At 42.5% G+C, this 21,366-nt stretch overlaps 1 protein-coding gene across 6 annotated transcripts in view; it reads right to left on the bottom strand.

Moving 5' to 3' along the window:
• LOC309696891 (cyclin-dependent kinase 17-like) overlaps window positions 1-21,366 on the bottom strand; it is a 51,331-nt gene that overhangs the window by 9,732 nt on the left and 20,233 nt on the right. For 5 of the 6 annotated variants that reach the window (XM_082518398.1, XM_082518397.1, XM_082518395.1 and 2 more), the window contains 7 exons: window positions 13,758-13,891; window positions 7,012-7,137; window positions 1,230-1,286; window positions 1,008-1,122; window positions 726-820; window positions 583-645; window positions 366-489 (listed from right to left, as the gene is read on the bottom strand). In XM_082518398.1, coding sequence (XP_082374524.1) covers window positions 366-489; window positions 583-645; window positions 726-820; window positions 1,008-1,122; window positions 1,230-1,286; window positions 7,012-7,137; window positions 13,758-13,891 — 714 coding nt within the window. Of the gene's footprint in view, window positions 1-365; window positions 490-582; window positions 646-725; window positions 821-1,007; window positions 1,123-1,229; window positions 1,287-7,011; window positions 7,138-13,757; window positions 13,892-18,145; window positions 19,176-21,366 lie in introns of those variants that run through there. The other variant, XM_082518399.1, reaches the window with a different exon arrangement.

The raw sequence follows: 21,366 nt of genomic DNA, 5'->3' as shown, positions 1-21,366 counted from the left end.
GCATGACCTTTAGGAGTTGCTAGTGGGACTCGTACTTGTTTGGGTTAGGGTGTATATAAAAGGCTACTGGGTTCTAAAAAACACACACACACTTATCTCACTCTGATGGATCCATGTTGCGTAAAAATACTTAAACATGTGGACTGGAGGAGGATTGATCCATCCTCCTCCACTTCACACGTTTAAGTATCCTTGTCCACATGTTTTTTGAGCCTATCTTTGAAAACTGAAATAATCAAAATGAGACAAAAATAATATTTTAAGTAATTAGCTTGTGAGAACCTTAGAAAACTAAGCAATAAAGGAACTTTCAGCATATTATACAAAACTATCTGCCCTTTAAGTTAATGACAAAGGTGACATACCAAAGTCTGCCAGTTTGAGCTCTCCTTTTTCATTGATGAGCAGGTTCTGGGGTTTCAGGTCTCTATGGAGGACCTTCCTCCTGTGGCAGTACGCCAGACCTCTTAAAAGCTGAAATAAGAAGATCTGATGTGGAGAGAAGAGGATGTAAACAACACAATCAGCCACCAGACACATTTCCATTTTTCAATACTGACCGCTTGTAATACTCTAGATTACCTTAACGTTGTGAACGCTCATGATGCTCCCACAGTCGTCCATATATTGCTTCAGGTCTTTTTCCTGATGAGAAAGAAAGAAAGTGCTTATCTGTAGTTTCTGGTTTCATGTAACTCACACATTAAAAACAAAGTGACACTCACCAGATACTCAAACACGAGTGTTAGGCACTTGTCAGTGTGGATAATGTCATGGAGAGTGACAATATTGGCGTGCTTCAAGTCTTTCAGTAGAGACACTGGAGGAGAAGACAGATTAGACACTGTCAGTCAAACAGAGACAAGCTGTGAGACGTAACACGGCTCATACTTCAGTCACAGCCCGTGGCGCTACAAGACACTTTGTCAAGTTTTTGTCTGTATGTACAAGTGTGCCATGTTGACTTTGGAGGTGTGTGCTTCCAAATCACAACTGTTTGTCAGTACCTTCTCGGATAGCGGTGCAGGGCGCGCCCTCCTCGTGCTCTAGGCGGATCTCTTTCAGGGCGACCAAGTTATCTGTTAACTTACTTCGCCCCTTAAATACTGTCGCATAGGTCCCCTGCAGAGATGTAAAAAAAAAACCAGTAAATGAATGAGTAAAATACAGTGGATGAACACTTTGTTTGCATTGCGTTGCTTCTGCTGGTGGCTCTTTATTGACCTCACCTCTCCTAGTTTGTCCAGTTTGATGTAGGTTTCAAGTTTCCCAAAGCCGATCTCAGACTGTGGAGGACAGAGAGAAGGCGTTTGAGGAGGCTGGCAATGACAGGTCAAATCTTGCTTTTGCACAGCCTGATCGGATACTGCATCATATTTAATTTAACTGTCAGCCTCACTACTTTTGAAATCTCTCCGACAATTGCAGGTTTCTGAGTCACCAGGCCTTTTTTTATCCTGTAATGTGTACAAATTACAGGGCTGCTTGAGCAATTTTTAGGATTATTCTGTATTTTTGAGTGTGATTCATCTTGAACAACAGTCTGCAGACATAATATTTTCAAAAGGAAAAGGACAAAAATATCAACATTTATCTAGAAATCTGCATCTCTTCAAAGGTTCTTTAACTGTCATTACTGGGAAGGTGTGACGTAATTTACAGATGCACATATACTGTTTGGCCACAAGGTGTCAGTGTAGCAAAGATAATCAAATATGGCAACTACGTTTTTATATCTAAACATTTTTATAGACTATAAAGATGTGGAAGGTAAACACTGCAGAGTGATAACTGAAATAAACCTGAGCTCAGTTATACATGGTTAGCTGTATAATGTATGTGGCTCCTGGGTTTTGAAGTCATGAATTATGGATGGATGTCGCTATATAAAGCTGTGATGCCCACAGGTCTGTCAGGGTTTATGCCTGTCACTTGTTTCTCACTTTTCCTCAATAATTTGTCTAATTGTGTGACGTTTCCTTTACATTCATTATAATGAACACACTCAACCCTCTTAATTTAGTCTGTCCCATCGTGACAATCGTACAAAGTCCCAGGCCAATGCATGTACGTATGCGTGTGCGAGGGAGGGGGAGGGTCTCCGGTGACCAAGTTAGCTGTTGAAGCATGTGATGTCTTTAAAGGCATGCCTAGAAAAAACACATCTGAATAAGCTCGGATACAAGATGGCATACTTACACACTGAGACAAGTGAGTGTGGACATGGGTAAGCAGGAGTTTAAATGTGCAGAAGTTGTTAATTAACTGACACATTCTTATTTGTGTATTTAAATCAGTGCTTTTATTTGTTACATGTCAATTTCAGCCCTTCAAACTCACAAAAAAGATGAAAGAAACACATCAATCAGAGTAGATATATGAGCTTTTATGTAAAGCAGGGGCATGTACTTTATAATACTCAGCACTGGAGCCCCCCAGGGGTGTGTTCTGAGCCCCCTGCTGTACTCTCTGTACACATATGACTGCGTGGCCACTACCAGCTCCACCACCATCATCAAGTTTGCTGACGACACCGTCGTGGTGGGCCTGATCTCTGATAACAACGAGACGGCCTACCTGAAGGAGATTAGGAATCTGGAGAACTGGTGCCAGAGGAACAACCTCCTTCTAAACGTCAGTAAGACAAAGGAGCTGATAGTGGACTTCAGCACTAAGCAGGAGAGGAACTACCAGACCCCCGTCATCAACGAGTGCCCAGTGGAGAGAGTGGACAGCTTCAAATACCTCGGAGTTCACATCACGCAGGACCTGTCATGGTCCTGTCACATCAACACCGTGGTGAAAAAGGCCCGACAGCGTCTCTACCACCTCAGACGCTTGAGAGACTTCCAACTGCCCTCCAAGGTGCTCAGGAACTTTTACTCGTGCACCATAGAGAGCATCCTGGCGGGAAACATCTTAACCTGGTTCGGGAACAGCACCATGCAGGACAGACGAGCTCTACAGAGGGTTGTGCGGTCAGCTGAGCGCACCATCCGCTCCGAGCTCCCTGACCTGCACTCAATCTACAGCAGGCGGTGCTGGACCAAGGCCAGGAAGATCGTGAAGGACCTCAGCCATCCCAACAACAGACTGTTCTCTCTGTTGAGGTCAGGAAAGCGATTCCGCTCCCTGAAGACCAACACAGAGAGACTGAGGAGGAGCTTCTTCCCGCAGGCGATACGGTCTCTCAATCACACCACCACACAGTACTGACCCACACATATGGTTCTTACACACACACTGGACTTTCTGGACTTTGGTTTTGCACAACACTGGTCACTATATTCTTCATTTCCGGTTAATACTTGTACAGCTGCTGTTATTGTGTATATATTTATTTATATTTAGATTTCTTCATACATTCTTATATAGTTCTATATTGTGTATTTTGTTGTACAGTTATTTTATTTTCAATTTTAATTTATATATTTTATCTTATTCTCCCAGTTAAATTTACCCTTCATTCTAATTTGTGTTGTACAGTTATTTCATTTTTAACCTTAATTTATATTTTATTCCTTCCTAGTTAAATTTACCCTTTTTAATTTTTCATATTTATTTCCTATCTTATTCATAGCCTTTTCCTTTTTTGTTTTCTTTAGGTCACGAGCAGTTGTCCAAGCATTTCACTACATATCGTACTGTGTATGACTGTGTACGTGACAAATAAAAATTTGAATTTGAATTTGAATTTACATACACTTAGACACACTTTATGCTTAAACGTAAATCTAACACAAAAAAACACCCACACACAAAGACGTTATTGCCACCTCCCCCACAGCTAACCCCTATAATAACAATCATATAATAAATCTTGCCTCGTGAAGGAGTGCGTGCACACAGAAAGGCGCACCTCTCTGCTACCGGTGTGCAGCAGTGCTCTCCGACTGCCTTACCATGTTTTTCATAAGTGTGAGCTTGTGCGCCTGCGTATGCTTTTGATGGCAATAGGTTCATTTCATTCCCAACGCTCTAGCGAGCTTACTCAGCAGAACTAGGTCAGGCCAAGTTTTAGTGACAAAACTGAAGTAAGATAAAACCAAACAATATGTGAGTGTAAGTGCCTTGTCTCAGGCTGCAGGGCAACACAGGCTGATGAACTCATAGTACAAAAAAATGTAGGATGTGAAATGTCTGCAAGAAGATATTTATTGACAAAGAAATCAAACGAATTATCCATATTTCACTTGTAATTACAGTTTCTTTATGTGGTACCTAGAAGAAAGCTTAAGTTTGAGAGTGAGGCTGGATTTATAGTATTCAGTGGGAAAGCTAAAATGATAGCCTTCTGAGAAGAGAAGAGGTGGCAGGAAATGAGAGGTGGGAAGAAAGATGAGGCCATTCATTAACACGAAGCTTCCTCAGAACTATAATCAATCGGCCAATAAACCAGCTTGCACTGTCACCATGTTCATGTAAACCTGCCAACAGCAACAAAAAAGAAAACCGAAGGACTGCACAATACTTAGCAGTCCTTTTGGCTTTCATCAGTTGACAGTTACATCATATGTGACTTACAATGAAAACACAACATGAGCAAAGAGAGAGGGACATAATAATAGGCATTGAAGTTTTTTTAGCTCAGTGTTCTGTTGCTGTAAGGTTGAACGGGTTCGTGGAAAGAAGTGAGTGCTGCACAATATGATTAAGTGTTGTGCTTCGAGATAAAATGACATCTCGCTCCTCAGTGCCATGGAACACTGAGTTTCACTAGACTGCTGTGAATAATTGATTACCAATGTGCAACAGCCATGAGCGAAAACTGATACCGACTTCACTTGCATTACACTGGCAACAATTCGACGCTCAAAACACGTGATTTCAGAGTCTGCGATGGAATACCGGAAACATGATCTACATTACCGTAACATATGACAAGCGCACAGGCAGCCCCGAGGCTATTACATCAGTTTTCTCAGAAACATTTTTTCCAAACATAACAGGATAACTGGTATTGCTTGTTGCAACAGGAAATACCACAAAGGAATTTTTTTAAGCAATTTGGGAGGTGTTTGTTTGCCTGTCTGTGGACAAATTTTGACTTGATAGCATCACAACTCCACAGTAAAAATAAAGGCTGAGAACCAAGAAAGGTGTAGTAAAATCCACAAGCACTCAGGACACTCACCATTGAGTACCCATGGGTCATCGCAGCCAATGGGATTCCTTCACTAGATAATCTCTAGTTAAACTTAAATCTCTTGTGAAACCATTTATTTTAAACATCTTTAGCTCCTTTTAAATGTACTTAAACTATTAGCTTGTACTCACTACAGCCTGTACATACTTATAGTTATAGAATATTCACAACATACTTCATACCGTGTACATTATAACATACCATAATAGACCCATTTCTGTAATATACTCACATATCTATATTATTGCTAATATATATTGTAATATATCTATATCACTAAAGCACTTCTGGATGGATGCAAACTGCATTTCGTTGCCCTGTACCTGTGCATGTGCAATGACAATAAAGTTGAATTCTATTCTATTCTATTCTATTTCAGGAGCAGATGAGCAGTGAATGAGGAATTTCTGCAGGCTAATTCATTTCATAGCACAAATTCAAAGTAATTAAATACCGTACATACTGTGCAAACCATGTTCAGACTACTGCACGGTCAGAAACACACTTTTGCATGGATGCATTACCCTATATAAAGGAACGACCAGGACTAATAGAACAAAAACAGTCTGGCTGTGATGCATCTTCTGAATACATGGGCTGCAAGCTCGGCAGAGTGCTCGGGATCAATCAAAACCTTGTTTTCCTGGTATAAAACCTAAATCCAGCTACAGAGTGGCACTAATGTTTCCATTTGTCTTTACTTACATTTGCTTAGCATTTTTCAGTTATCCATGCCCTTTTTAAACCTGACATCTTATCATTCAAGCCCTTTTAGTCCTCTCTTTCCATCTCCTTTTGTACATTTCCTTTCTCTTCCGTGCTCTCTAGCTCATCCCAAGGTGTCCTGGGGTGTAATCCCAGTCAGGAGAGGAGCTGCAGCAGATGAGACTGACACTTCTGCTGAATTATTGATTGATCTATTACATCACACACATACAACAACTCCAACAATACACAGCTCCACACAGCTGGGCAAACCCAACAAAACGCACACTATACATCTAATATATATGACTATCCTCTTCTTCTGCTCCACCCTATACCATATACTTCCCCTCAGAGACTCTTTGCTTTCAAGTCTGTGAGCCTCCTGCAGAAAAGCTACGTCATTAAGTTGCTTCAAGCAGAGAGATTGAGGCCGGCAAATGGACCTGTTTGATAATAACAGCAAAAACGGTTGATGGAGGATGAGTCCTTCATATTTTCCCAAAGAATATCAGGCTTTCAGTAATCTTGTTTAATGTAATGCATTGACTAAGTACACTGAATTCCCTTTAAAATTACGCAAGCCTGTGGGTGGAGTGAAACAAAGGGCACAATAATGTATAACAGGAAACTTGAAAGTTGGAGCGATGGCAGAAACAAAACCGTAATTTGGAAAAAAAAAGTGTGACCAAAATAAAAACCAAGTGACAGAGCAAGGGCACTTCAACAATTAAAGGACATGCTGCATATTCATGAATACAAGCCTATTTCTTTCCCGAACAACCCCTCCTCTCACTGCCAGACCCCAATTCATACCCATAATGCTCTTGGCCTGTATGCATAATTCAGAATCTATCATTCATGCCCCTACTGAGGCATTGTAAGCACTATAGCATAGCCCAGTGTGTGTTTAAAGTGAGTCTATGTTTGTGTCGTTGCTCTGTGTGTGCGTTTTAGACAATAATGGTCCTGGTCAAGCATTTAAGTAGTGTACAATGGCATTGAAAGCTTACATTACTTTTGTTTCTACACAAAGCAGCATGAAAAAGGGCAAGCACACACCCAGATAAAATGACAAAATGACATCAGAGACTAGCTTCAACTGCTTTGCACACATATATATAGATGCAAATGTGCACACAGATAAATTAAGTACTGACCAATGATGCGCGCCGTAGCCTGCGGCTCATGGGTTTGTCAAAGGGCGGGCTGTTCATGGCAAACTTCTCCAAGTAGCCCTCTGGTAGCCTGATATCAGCTGGGAGAGACAAACGTTTGTTTATGTCCTAAAAGAGAAGAACAAATAAACAAAAGGAGACATGAAGAAACTGAAACATGATTTTCAATATTAAAAACCTTTTTCCATTTACAATTATACTATAAAGACATTAGTCCTGAAATATTCAGGAAATTCCGTACCTTTTAAATTTGGTTTGGTATGATATGTCACAAAAAAAGATTTACAAATAAATAAATCTCGTTCCTTCATCATTTATCAGCTTGTTATTACTTCACCTTAATTAACCATTATGATCTGGTATCAAATCAAAGCTTTTTTTCTTTTTAAATATTATTGGTTGCTTGTCTACTCACAAGCAGCTTGCTCCATCTGTCTCTCCTGGCTGCGAGTTTGTCAAATGAGAGCAGACCTTTGGTTAACAGGTGCCATCTGCTGCTGTGAATGACTGACGAATGATGATGTGGATAACACCTATACTCGCTATGGCTGAATAAGATGCCAGTGCAAGACCACCACATGATCAGGATAAATTCCAGCTAGTTACTGGCTAGTTTTGGCTACATTTTCATAATGCACTATTAGCATTGAGTTTGCATGTTTTCCCCATGTCTGCTTGGGTTCTCTCCGGGTACTCCGGCTTCCTCCCACAGACCAAAGACATGCCAATAGTGGGGTCTAAATTGCCCATAGGTGTGAATGTAAATGCAAATGAGTGTCTCTCTTCAAGATGAATGACAACTGGGATAGGCTCCAGGCTGATCTGCATTTCTTTCAAAATGAAAGCACGCTTGATATTTTTATCTTTTACTTTTTTTGCTAATTAATTCATGTTGTAGTTCTTTTTGACTTCAATTGCTAAGTGCAGCCTCTCCCTCTGGAAGTGTTTAGCTTTAGACGATCACATTTTAGACACAATTTTAGGAATTAAACATCATCATATATTTGAGTCAGTGTTGTTAACAGCTTCTAGCCACTGCAAGAACTTTCACCTTCCAGTCTTTGCTGGAATGCAAATTTCTGTGACACGATCACCGGCAAGGTGCCAGTCACACATTGTTTCCATGGCAGCAGTAGTTAGGTGACCCAGTCAAAACACCCCTCAAGTGTGTGTCCTCAGTGTGAATATGTAGTGATACGTTTGTTTACATGTAACCGTGCAATAGGAGGATATTAAAGTGTGTATATGCCTGAAGATGAGATGTAGAGGTACTGTATGCCTTTAATAGTTTTATCTGAGCTGACTGGCTGACATCACAACATGCATGTCACATGAAAAAAGTATATATAAACTATATGGATGGCGACAACTGACGAATCCTAAAGCAACGCTCTGCATGTTTTAGCAGTATATGTGAGACAATGTAAACGTGAGCCACAGTCGCTTGCACAGAAATGCCTCCTAGCTGTAGTTAGCACATTTGTAAGCTCAACTTAAAATTGGAATCATAAAAGAGAAGAATACGTGTAAGCACTACAACACCATATATACGGTAGTGTTAGACATATAAATACAAATGACTGCAAATTTCATCAAGCAAAACATTTGATATTTTATGCAATTTATAATGAAAGTGACACCTCGTGATCACAACAAAAGTCTTTCACACAAAATTCACTGTCCACACTGTCTTTCAAAGGCGTAACAATAGACAAAAGTTCACAAACACAGCCACTCCTGCCCTCTTATTCACTGGTAGAGACTGAATAAAGATCTAAATACAAAACAAAACATGTGTGCCCCCGTACTCACAATGCAGAACAGCTCTAGTAGCTCCCTCATTGTCCTCCTTATATGTGTTTTTCTATGCACTCACACACATGCGCTTTCAACGATGCATGTCTCTAACCTGATACATGACTGCACACACTGAGAGAGAGAGAGAGAGAAATAGAGTGAGAGAGGGCTGGCACTGTGGTAGAGTGCCATCCACATACTTAGGAAAAGAAGTGGGGGGGGGGGGGGGGAAGGGTTGGAGGAGGGGGATGCAGGAGCAGAGGAAAAGAGGAATAGACAGATTCCTGAGGGGAGAAAGGCAGATGGGGGGAAGGGGTGAATGGAGGGGGTGGCACAGAGAAAACATTGTTTTTTTGTTCTCTCCTGCCATCATTTTGTCCTCCATCTCTTCTTTACTTTCTCTCTTATCATCTCCTGAGCCCTATTCCCCTGGATCTCCCTTTTCTTTGTCATTGCAATAATTACACCGACATATGTAATTACTCTCACCCCAACATTTTCCTCTCCCACACTGCCAATCCATCTCCTTCTCTTTCTTTCTCTCTCTCTCGTAAACATGGTCTAAATTAGTCCCATCCACTGCTCACAGCAGTGAGAGGCTCTGTATCTAGAGGCATTTCCCGTAATACTGCTGTGCTCAACACTCTGCAGCTCCTTCAAACGGACACACGCAGCCTGACCGAGACATGACGGCACTCAGAGATTCAGCAGCAAACAGCAACACTATCTGTCAGATAGCACAGGTGCACTCGCATATACACACAAGTTAGTGAAAATAAAAAGAGCCTGCTATATTTTTCTCTCATAAATGTGCAGTTGCAATAATAGATGTTCAAAATTTAAAATATTGAGGTCACTGAATACATACAGTACACAAATACTTAACGCACAAATACTTAAATACACATACAAACACATCCGTAATTACTATATATATATATATATATATATATATATATATATATATATATATATATATATATATATATATATATATATATATATATATATATATATATATATATATATATATATATAAAAACACCCAGCACGCCCCTGCGGGCGGTTTATCCTTCAAGCTCGGGTCCTCTACCAGAGGCCTGGGAGCTTGAGGGTCCTGCGCAGTATCTTAGCTGTTATATGGATATATATATATATATATACATATATATATATATTCTCTTTGATACCCAACATCCACAATGACGGCGAAACAACTAGTAGCTCAGTGTTCCAACATTCGAAAGAAGCGACTGCTATCACAGCTAGAGATTGACGAGGTACAACATAAATGCTACGGCAAGGAGGAGTCAGGACGCCAGGTCAGGGGGGAGATATCATCACCCCTACCCGAGATTGGGTACATAGCCCCAAGTGCGATAGGAGAAGGATCGTTGAGTGCGAGAGCAACTGACCTGAAAAATAGGATCATGGCCAAGCTTGAAACCTGGATCCCCCGTAGCCGGTTACCAAGATTACGTGAAGTACCCTCAGAAGGTCTGCTAGATGATGTTAATGCAGCACTACGGACGATACCTACAACCACGATTACCGACACTAACAAGCTGATCTACAATACAGCAGCAGTGATCAGTGAGATGCTTGGCTACAAGTTGAACAGCCACAAGGGGCAGTACCCTCCATGAAGAAGGAGGCTAGAGGGCAAGATCAAAGTAGCACGGAGGGAGGTTAGCCAACTAACGGAGTTGCAGAAAGGTGCGGCAAAGAAGGTGCATAAGAAATACAGCAAACTGTCCATACCTGAGGCCTTGGAAACTGCCAAGCAAAGACTCACAGCCTTGGCCAGCCGCTTGAGGAGGTACACCAGAGAGATAGAAGGCAGGAGAATAAACCAGCTGTTCTCCACAGAGCAAAAGTGTACTCTCAGTGGCAAGGGAACAATAAGAGAACAGCACCACCAAGGCTGGAGCAATACTGGAAGAGCATATGGGAGAAGGACGCAACCCATAACGGCAATGCTCAGTGGCTAGTGGATCTGAGGGCAGACCATAGCGACCTCCCTGAACAGGGTCCAGTAACCATCACAGTGGCAGATATCCAAGAAAGGGTCTCCAGTATGAAGAGTTGGACAGCACCAGGGCCCGACATGGTTCACGCCTACTGGCTGAAGAAGCTGACTGCACTCCACGAGCGTTTGGCAGCACAAATGAACCAGCTGCTAGTTAACGAGAGACACCCGGAATGGCTAACCGAAGGTCGAACGGTCCTGATCCCCAAGGACCCCAAGAAGGGACCGGTCCCATCCAACTACCGACCAATAACCTGCCTCAGTACTACATGGAAGCTCCTGTCAGGCATCATATCGGTTAAGATGAACAGGCACATGGGTCAATACATGAGCGGGACACAGAAAGGAATTGGCAAGAATACCAGAGGCGCAAAACACCAGCTACTGGTAGACAGAACAGTCAGCCGAGACTGCAAGACCAGACTGACCAACCTGTGCACTGCCTGGATTGATTACAAGAAGGCCTATGACTCAGTGCCCCACAGCTGGATACTGGAATGCTTAGAATTGTACAAGATCAACAGGACCCTAAGAGCCTTCATCAGGAACTCAATGGGGATGTGGTGTACAACACTAGAGGCCAACTCCAAGCCCATAGCACAAGTCACCATCAAGTGCGGGATCTACCAAGGAGATGCTCTGTCCCCACTGCTGTTCTGCATAGGCCTGAACCCCCTCGGTGAGATCATTAACAAGACTGGCTACGGATACCGACTACGGAATGGAGCAGTTGTCAGCCACCTCCTGTACATGGATGACATCAAGCTGTATGCCAAGAGTGAACGAGACATCGATTCACTGATCCACACTACCAGGCTATACAGCAATGACATTGGAATGTCGTTCGGACTGGAGAAGTGTAGTCGGATGGTAACAAAGAGAGGGAAGGTAGTCAGAACTGAGGGGATTGAACTACCAGAAGGCAACATTGCAGACATAGAGGACAGTTACAAGTACCTGGGGATCCCGCAGGCAAATGGGAACCATGAAGAGGCCACTAGAAAGGCTGCAACCACCAAGTACCTGCAGAGGGTCAGGCAAGTCCTGAGGAGTCAGCTGAATGGTAAGAACAAGATCCGGGCCATCAACACCTACGCCCTGCCCGTGATCAGGTACCCTGCTGGGGTAATAGGCTGGCCAAAGGAGGAGATAGAAGCCACTGACATAAAGACAAGAAAGCTCCTTACCATGCATGGAGGGTTTCACCCCAAGTCCAGCACCCTGAGGCTGTACGCTAAGCAGAAGGAAGGGGGCCAGGGACTGGTGAGTGTCAGCACCACAGTCCAGGATGAGACATGAACATCCACGAATACATTGGGAAGATGGCCCCAACTGACCGAGTGCTCAGTGAATACCTCAGGCAGCAGAAACCCAAGAAAGAGGAGGGAGACGAGGAACCATCGTGGAAGGACAGGGCCCTGCACGGTATGTACCACCGGCAGATAGAGGAGGTGGCTGATATCCAGAAATCCTACCAGTGGCTGGACAAAGCTGGACTGAAAGACAGCACAGAGGCACTAATCATGGCAGCACAAGAACAAGCTCTGAGTACAAGATCCATAGAGGCTGGGGTCTATCACACCAGGCAAGACCCTAGGTGCAGGCTGTGTAAAGATGCCCCAGAGACAATCCGGCACATAACAGCAGGGTGCAAGATGCTAGCAGGCAAGGCATACATGGAACGCCATAACCAAGTGGCCGGCATAGTGTACAGGAACATCTGTGCCGAGTATAACCTGGAAGTCCCGAGGTCAAAATGGGAGATGCCCCCAAGGGTGGTGGAGAATGACCGAGCTAAGATCCTGTGGGACTTCCAGATACAGACAGACAAAATGGTGGTGGCTAACCAACCGGACATAGTGGTGGTAGACAAACAGAAGGAGACGGCCGTAGTGATCGATGTAGCAGTTCCGAATGACAGCAATATCAGGAAGAAGGAACACGAGAAGCTGGAGAAATACCAAGGGCTCAGAGAAGAGCTCGAGAAGATGTGGTGGGTGAAGGTGACGGTGGTCCCCGTGGTAATCGGAGCACTAGGTGCGGTGACTCCCAAACTAGGCGAGTGGCTCCAGCAGATCCCGGGAATAACATCGGAGATCTCTGTCCAGAAGAGCGCAGTCCTGGGAACAGCTAAGATACTGCGCAGGACCCTCAAGCTCCCAGGCCTCTGGTAGAGGACCCAAGCTTGAAGGATAAACCGCCCGCAGGGGCATGCTGGGGGTTGTATATAAATATATATATATATATAAATAAAAGTAAAGAAGGTTAAAAATATGGGGTTGAAAAGGTGAATAAGAGATCCCTTTAAATGTACCACATAAATGCCACGTGTTCACTATTCACTTTATACAGTCTATCATATAATACACTGTGTATAGTGTATACTAACTGAGAGACAGCTACCACTGAGAAGTGTACATGCAAGGAAATAAGACAAAGGAATGGTCTTATTTCTAAGGTCTAAGTGTAAAGTAACAAAAAATAAGAAATGTCCCCTTTCTATTTGTTTAGGTTTTACATACAGCACAGACAGAAAATTATTCTCTTTCTTTGCCTAATTTCTAACTTGGGATTTCTTTTTATGTATTTTCTTGTCATTTATCAACCAAAAAAAAGTACCAGTATATCAGCAACAGGCCAATCCTGATATTTGGGCCTGTCCAATTTATCATTTTAGTTCTAAAATTAGCCACAAGGTATGGTTTCCTACATAAAATCTACTTAATATTGTGAGGTGAATAGTGAAGGAGTGAATGATTTCAGACAGTCTTTGGCATCACTATTGAATTTCAATTAATAATGTTGAGTGCAGGTGCATTTTCCCTCTTGATCAAAGAGTACAGTACGCCCGGGCTAAAGGTATGTGTGTGTTTGTGTGTGGGCGTGTCCCAGATCATCATACCTCATTAGAGATGCGCCGATGGTGATTGTTCCTCATACGGACCCTCACTGGACTCTGAACCTCATCAGAGGACGTGCCGGATGCTTGGTCACTCTCCCCATCTGAACCCATCTTCACATTTTCATGGACAATGCCTGTGAAACACAAACGTGCAAAGACTTGAGACTTTTTTCAGGGATTTATGTCTTAGAAAAAGTAAAACAGGGAGAGACAGGAGATGCGACATGCCTTTGGTACAAGGGCGGCATGTCCTACCCACTAGGCTAAAGGGGTGTCCCTTGACATAAATACCTACGCGCAGGTTTTTAGATTGTGTTTAATGACACCCTATTTCATTTCACTACTCTCTCTATGGGATCAGAAGAAAACAAAACATCTGTCTTAAATTTCACTCACCCATTATGTGAATGACACAGTAGGACCCCAACCCCCAAATGATGAATCATACCATCAAGCCACACAGGGGTGTAAAACAAGTGTATAAAATGGTATTGGTAAGATGAGTAAGTACGAGATCAATATTACCCTGCGTGCAATAGGAGCTGCCATCTCTGTGTGCCAACCCTCCCACCACCACACACCTTCATGTGCCCCAGAATCCATCTGATTAATGAGTCACGGTGCAGCAGACAGGACTGTCTACTTCAGTGATGTGTGAGTTTGTGAGTAAATGTGGGGGAAGGGTGGAGGGCTCTCTCTTTGTCTGGGTCATGTACAGCACACACAGTACGTGTGTGTGTGTGTGGGGGGGGGGGGGGGGGTCTCCCTGGTGTTTGTTTTGGTAAAGATAACTTTTTTCATGAAACTGAAGTAGGCTGAGTGCAGTTGCAAGCTCACACCTTACAATCATGTACCGTTTACCCATAAAACATCAGCTCCCAACAGCAGAGCACAGACAAATCGAGGGAAGATTAGGAGACAGTGGGGTGGATGGTTTTGGTTGGAAGAGCTGATGAAGTGGAAAGAAAAATGAGTCCCCAGAGTGACTGCAACACCTCAGTTGTGGGATTTAACAACTGAGGGCCGGTTAGGTAAAGCTATTTATTACAGTGTGCTGTCTGTCAGCTGTGAAACATCTGAGGCTTATTCTAGGATTTGAAACAGGCTGGTCTCTGGACCAAAAAATATTTGAAAAGATGGAAAACATAGAAAAAAGCACAGATAAGTACTTCTAAAACTGGTTTAAATTGGTCTTTATTCAGTCTTTATCAAATTAATAAGAGGGCATAGCGTTAAAAATAATCCTCTGACTCTGTAGTTTCCCATTAACCTAAAAGCTGAATGATACCTATAGTGTGAAATTATACCTTCTGTAAGTCAATTACACAGTGATTCTTGCTCTCGAGAGTTTAAATTTAATTTTCAGGTTCTATAAAAGTTCTAAAGGCTTGTTAACCTAACCTCCTACAGTGATGAGGTGGTGGTACAGAGACAAACAGCCATACTGTTGCATGACCTAGACACAATATCTAGACAGCTATTGCTGAAATGTAGGCATCTAGTGGGCCTCCAAGTCTGATGTATAGTGCGCAGCCTCAAAGACAGGCACAAGGATACAGGGAATGGATATACCTTTGTAAGAAAATGTCTTTTGTCGCATCAGGAATCAGGAATTAACCCTCACAACCAAGATGGTGAAACATTACACTGAAGGTAAGTGACACCACAGGCTGGAGAAACTGATCCGGGATATCTACTGACAGATACACGCACAACCACACGCATGATGAGTAAGCATCACTGATCATGAGTATCAAATGTCTTTCTCACTTTCTGAGAGGTCCCGATCTTGTGTCTTTATGTAAACAGCAGATGTGGGTAGATGAAACAGGATGATCTGACCAGGGAAATAAAATTCCAGTTAGGGCTGGGCCATATTATACCGTTCATGGTAATACCGGTATAATGTTAGGCAACGATAGGAAAATGAAATATCGCAATAGAATGGGAGTAAAACGCGCATGCGCAGTGCCTTTGTTTTCATACGCACATGGCCGATTGTTGGTTTGTAAAAATGGTGCAACTTCCGTGATGTGGAACTGGTTTGGTGTTTGTCCGTCAGATACACAACAAAGCACATTTTTTTGCAGAACATGCAAGCGGCCGTTGTTATTGTCGTATTTGTCGGACTAAGATGCTCTTAAATCTGGGAGTAATCTGGGTCCCAAACTCCGTATATTTGACTTCAGGTCAAACAACACTGCAGCATCACTGAGAGTTGAAAACTGTCTAAATTCTTTGATCTTTAATAAAACGATCAGCATTGCTGCTTTACCAGGTGTAACTATAAAGTTTAACTTCCAGGCATCCATGAAAACAAAAGTTATTACATTTAACGGAGTTAGAAGTTAGCAGGAAGCTAGCGGAAGTTAGCTCGCTAGTTTCGCTAGTTACCTAAGCATGATATAGCATGTTCTGACTGAGAGATTTCTGAAAAAAATCAAACGTACAGCTCTGCTATCACTTCCAACATAAATGAAGACAGGAAACTAAACAGCAGTGACGTTTGTAGGGTTACTGAAGTTGGGCTAGCTGGTATATAATGATGTGCTACGTGATCGCTAGCGACACAGCTATGTTAGCATAACATAAACAGTGAAGCTGGAGGACGAACACTTACACTTTTCCACTTATAAAAGTTAACGTGAAGGTTCCTCATGGTTAGAGACAAATGCAATCGCATGGCAGGATGCTGTAAACGGACCAAACTTCAGTCAGGAGAACAACTGAGATAATCCATCCACAATACGAGGTTAGTCATTAATATACTGCAACAACATGGGAATAGAGCAGCTGCCAGAGAATTCAACATTAATGAATCAATGGTACAGAAGTGGAGGAAGCAAGAAGAATGAGTTTAATAAAGTTTGATTTATCTGACTGCTTTGTTTCGCTTAATGTGCCTTATAATCCCGTGTACCTTATGGTCCGAAAAATGCGTACTGCACACTGCAGTTTAATGTCGCAAAGCACCTCTTTTTAACTTCAGTGGATATTATACATGGTTATGCTCAGGATATGTCAGCCCATTTCTACTGGAAATGCCTTTGGGTTAAACTTTCAGCAAGGAATTTGCATTTGCACTGTTACATTTTTATAAAGCTTTAATGTACATAAAAACCAGCTTCTTGTTTACGTGAAAATAAATGGAAGGTTGTCTTTTTGCGCTAGTAATGTTGTGGAGTTGTATTTTGTCTCGCATCAATTATATCGTCAGTTATATCGTTATCGCAAATTTTCAAATATATATCGTGATAAATATTTTTGGCCATATCGCCCTGCTCTAATTCCAGTATCACACCATTATGTTACATTCTTCACACTTTCTGTCCTAAACATTCCTCTTAGTCACATTTCTTTCAGTCTTCTGCAGTTTCTTTCTCTTCCTTTCCCATAGACGCCTAAGAGCAGACAGTAAATGTCACAAGCTACCACTGCCTCCCCACATGGAGCCAAGCTGGCCTAGTTAGGGTTGCTGACTCCCTGCTAGTTTGTCTAGAGGAGGGAGTGGGCTACTTTTAGGAGTGTCCTTACTTCACTCTGCTCTGCAAATACTACTTAGTTGAAAATCCATCTCCAGCACATGATAGCAACACGTCAAAAATAAAGAAAAATCCAGGGGAAAGAATATCAAAAGAAGTAAAGGAAGACTTACTTGAAAAGCCCTTCATGGAATAGCATTGGGATTTTTTCACATAAGCCCTCACTCGGCAAAGCCACACATTGAATTCAGTACATTGCTCAAGGGGGAAACAGGCGGTATTCGTAGCCACCGTCCACATCCACATTACCCAATAATAATAATAATACCACAGGCTTTGGCTTTGAACTGAATCCTTTCACTTCTCTTTCATGCTCTCAGGTGAAAAGTTCTCAAACTCCTTTTAAAGCACAGGACATCGTGCTTTTTGAATTTGTCCAGAGCAGCACGAACAAAGATACTGCGGTCATTGTGCTGACAAGTAAATGAATAAAAATTCAAAAGAAGAACTTGTCGAACTCTTCACTTCTCTAAGGAGCTCATAGAATCCCTGTAGATAAGCATGTTGCTTGGGGCCAACATGTTGCAAGTTAAGCAGGCATGCAAAGCAAATCATATTTTCACAGTAATAGGTTAAAGATGTTCAAACATGTATGATGAACAGATTCTACTTGCATAAATCTGTGTCTAAGTATAAAGTAAAAACCTGGAACATGCTTGATCGAGCTACTAACATTAATGTCCTACAAAGTCAAATAAAAGTATACAGACAGCATGTATTGATGTTTGCCACAAAAATGTGCCTTCTACCTAAATCCAAACTCTATATTGTAACAACAATCTGATCAGTGGATAAAGTCAGGATGTAGATGAGCTTCTTGAAGACGATGACAGTGATGAGACTCACCAATGCGGTTTCCTGGAGGCCGGCATGAGTCGAGCACTCGAAGCATACGGAAAGGTGACAGCCTCAGTGGGGTGTCTCTCTCCACCATTCTTACCCCCTCTCCCGTTCTAACCTCCCCCGTTTTAAGGTCTCCGACTCTGGGAACACGGGCAGAGCATCCTTGCAGATTGTCTGCCATATCCATTGCTCCAGTGGGTTTAAAGCACTAACATTTGAAGGTGCATTTAATAATGCAAATAAACATTTCATTAAAAAAATCCACTTCAGTTAAGTCCTGGAGCCCAATCAAACCGTGTAGGTGGCACCCAGGTTTGAGTAGCAGTAGCTGATTAAGGATCCAAGCTTCCTGGGAAAAACCCAATCCTTAGGCTACCTCTGTACTGCCAGAAGAGCCCCATGCAGTAAAGAACAGGTCTGACATTATAGGAATTGTGCAGACTGCACAGGCACACTAATCAAAATCCAACAACTCCCTCGGCTGCTACTCCACTTTAACACACTCTCCCTCTTCCTGTGTGTTTTTCTTAGCAGACGTTCCTTCTCTCCTCCCTCTCCTTTCTTTTTCCTCTCTGCAGTCGCTCTCTGCGTGCTGACTAAGGAAGGTCAAACACTGTGCAGGTATGCAAAATGCTGCAGAGACGGTCCAACACGTGCAAGCTAGAAACTGTTACAATCTGCCATCTCAGAATAACAGGTGTTCTGTCATCATCTGCCTTCGTCCGGACACAAGCCCGCAAACAAGGACTGTGTGCAAGGACTCACAACGCACTTAACTTGCAGCTCCTAGCAAGGAAAACACAGCCAGACCTTCCCTTTGCTTCTGTCCTTTGTGACTTCTTCATTTGCGTTCATTTTTCTTCTTTTTGCTGATGTTTTTCTGCGTCTGTGGCAGATCTCTTCTCTTTGTCCTCCTTCAACTGTTATTCAACACAGCACTCTATTCAGGCTGTTGTGCTGCTCTCCTTCTTTCCACTCCCTCTCCTGTTCAGTCCCTCCTTGCCTCTGGCGCCGCTATCAGTGTTGTCAGTGCTCCTGCTCCCTCCCTTCACCTTGCTATTACTCCCCTCCCTCTCACATGATAGAAATCTCCATCTCTCTCCCCCCTCCATCTGTCTTTATCTCTCCCTCCCGATTTCTTGCTATCACTGTCTGGGTCCAGAGATGGTGTTGAATATCAGTACAGTCATCCTCTTTTTCTATTCACGAGCCGATGACATTTTCTGCCTGATCGGCCTCTTTCTTGCACTCCATCTTGTTCACCACCTCTTTCTCGTGCTCCCCACCCTCCCTCCTCATGCTTATCGCTCTCTAGTGTAGAAAAATGAAATCCTGAGGCTTCAGAGTGATGCCTATGGCATTCTCTCCGCTCTCCCCTTTCTGCCTCAGTCCCTTCTATATTGACATGAAACACAGGACACAGCAAGCACGCGCTCTTTCCTGCACATCCCACTGCACACAGAGTAACTGTTACAAATACAACTCACATGATGCTGACTATTGGCTATTAGACACACCTGGAGAGCAAACAGACAATTACATCTATACAAACTAACAGCAAGTTCAAAATAATATTAAGAAACAGAACTAAAAGCATTAGGAGCTGATTAAGTAATTTTTTCTTCAAGCTGAGGGATCATTGGGTTGATATTTGTTACATTTATGTGGTACGATCAAAAGGTCTACCCCGCAGAAATCGTTTAGTGCAAAGGCTGTTTTTAGATGAATTCCTGAGAATCCCATTTACGTAGCACTTGTAGCTCTGCGATACATGCTGGCTCTCCTCCTTAAACCTGATTGTCATTTTGTTGAAGTTTGTTTAAGTTGCAAGAATGTCCTCTTGACCAAAACACCACGTCCTGTCCTGGCACATGACAGCATGCTGGGACGCAACATACTCCTGGTCATTACTGCTGAATATCCTCTTTCAAAAGATGCTGTTATAGTACAAGTCCCCAATGACCTCTCATACAAGGGACAAATTCATGTTGCACAACCTTGTTGAACAGCAGCATGCTCGTAATCAGACCTGACTTGGGATATGAAATTTACCACTTCAAATGAAAATTGCTCAAAAATGTCCAGAGACAATGTTCCTATTTCAACCAATACTTGAAATATAATTAACTCTCTGAAGAGCACAGTACCAATACGTCCTAAATTGGTATAGGATACAATTTGCTCAGCATCTTTGCGCATAAACCTAACCCTACAGCCTCTCACGTGTTCGCAAAAAAACGGTGGAACAATATTGGGCATCGGAGGTGGGATTCATAGCAGAGAACGAGACCTGTTAACAATTACGAATAAAAACAGTTGTATATGCTGTCTCTGATTCAAATTATTGCTAGAGGCAACAGTCGGTGGATATTGGTAGGACTTAGTCTTCCAGTTCCTACCACATTCTAAAACCTTGCTTACACCCATGACACCTAACATTAGAAAAGTGTTTAGAGAACATGACTGCATCCAAAATGTCAGCATGATAAGGTGTTAAATGCCATCGTTTTGCCATCACACTTCAAAAGCCTATTTTTGACTACTGCAAAATAAAACCCTACCTCTCCCTCAAGGCCAGTGATAGGCTTGTCTTCTAAGCCTTAGTTAACCAAACACACTCATGTGGAGAGCCTCACACACCCTACATGTCAATAATGATGGGCTTAAAAAGACTTAAACAAACTTTGTAATTGTTTTAGACTCTGTAAACATCTTGGGATCTTTGAGATACCGTATTCTTAACACGCTCTGAAAGCATTTTTTAATCTGGATAGGTTACCTTATTCAAAGTGACTTATTTGGGATCATTAAGTACAGAGTAAAGGTCATCTACAGAAAATTAACAGACAGGTATCGATGTACTGTGATGAGCTGCTCAAAACATCAAGAACAAAAGCTCTCAACCCTCCAGCCATCACTGTTTCCCCGCCTTATTAGATTCACAAGTGCAGCTTGTATACATGGAAGATTTCTGTTTTGCTTTGCAGCCACCTCCACAAAGCTTTTTACTTCCCTCCAGGTCTCTGTTACTGTCACTTTATTTGTCCACCTTGTCTTAAACTACATTTTCTTGACTACATTTAAGCTTCTGCATTGTTTTCACCTCCTTTTTAAATCATAAATATTACGATGTGCCTGCAGACAAATAACACAGTAAAAATCAAAGTGCATACAACATCCCTCAGGAACAGGCATACATAGAGACGCGCACTCAAGGCTGCAGG

Source organism: Aulonocara stuartgranti, assembly GCF_965226115.1.
Source record: "Aulonocara stuartgranti genome assembly, chromosome: 20".
NCBI lineage: Eukaryota > Metazoa > Chordata > Actinopteri > Cichliformes > Cichlidae > Aulonocara > Aulonocara stuartgranti.
This window is presented reverse-complemented; position numbering and strand designations above follow the sequence as displayed.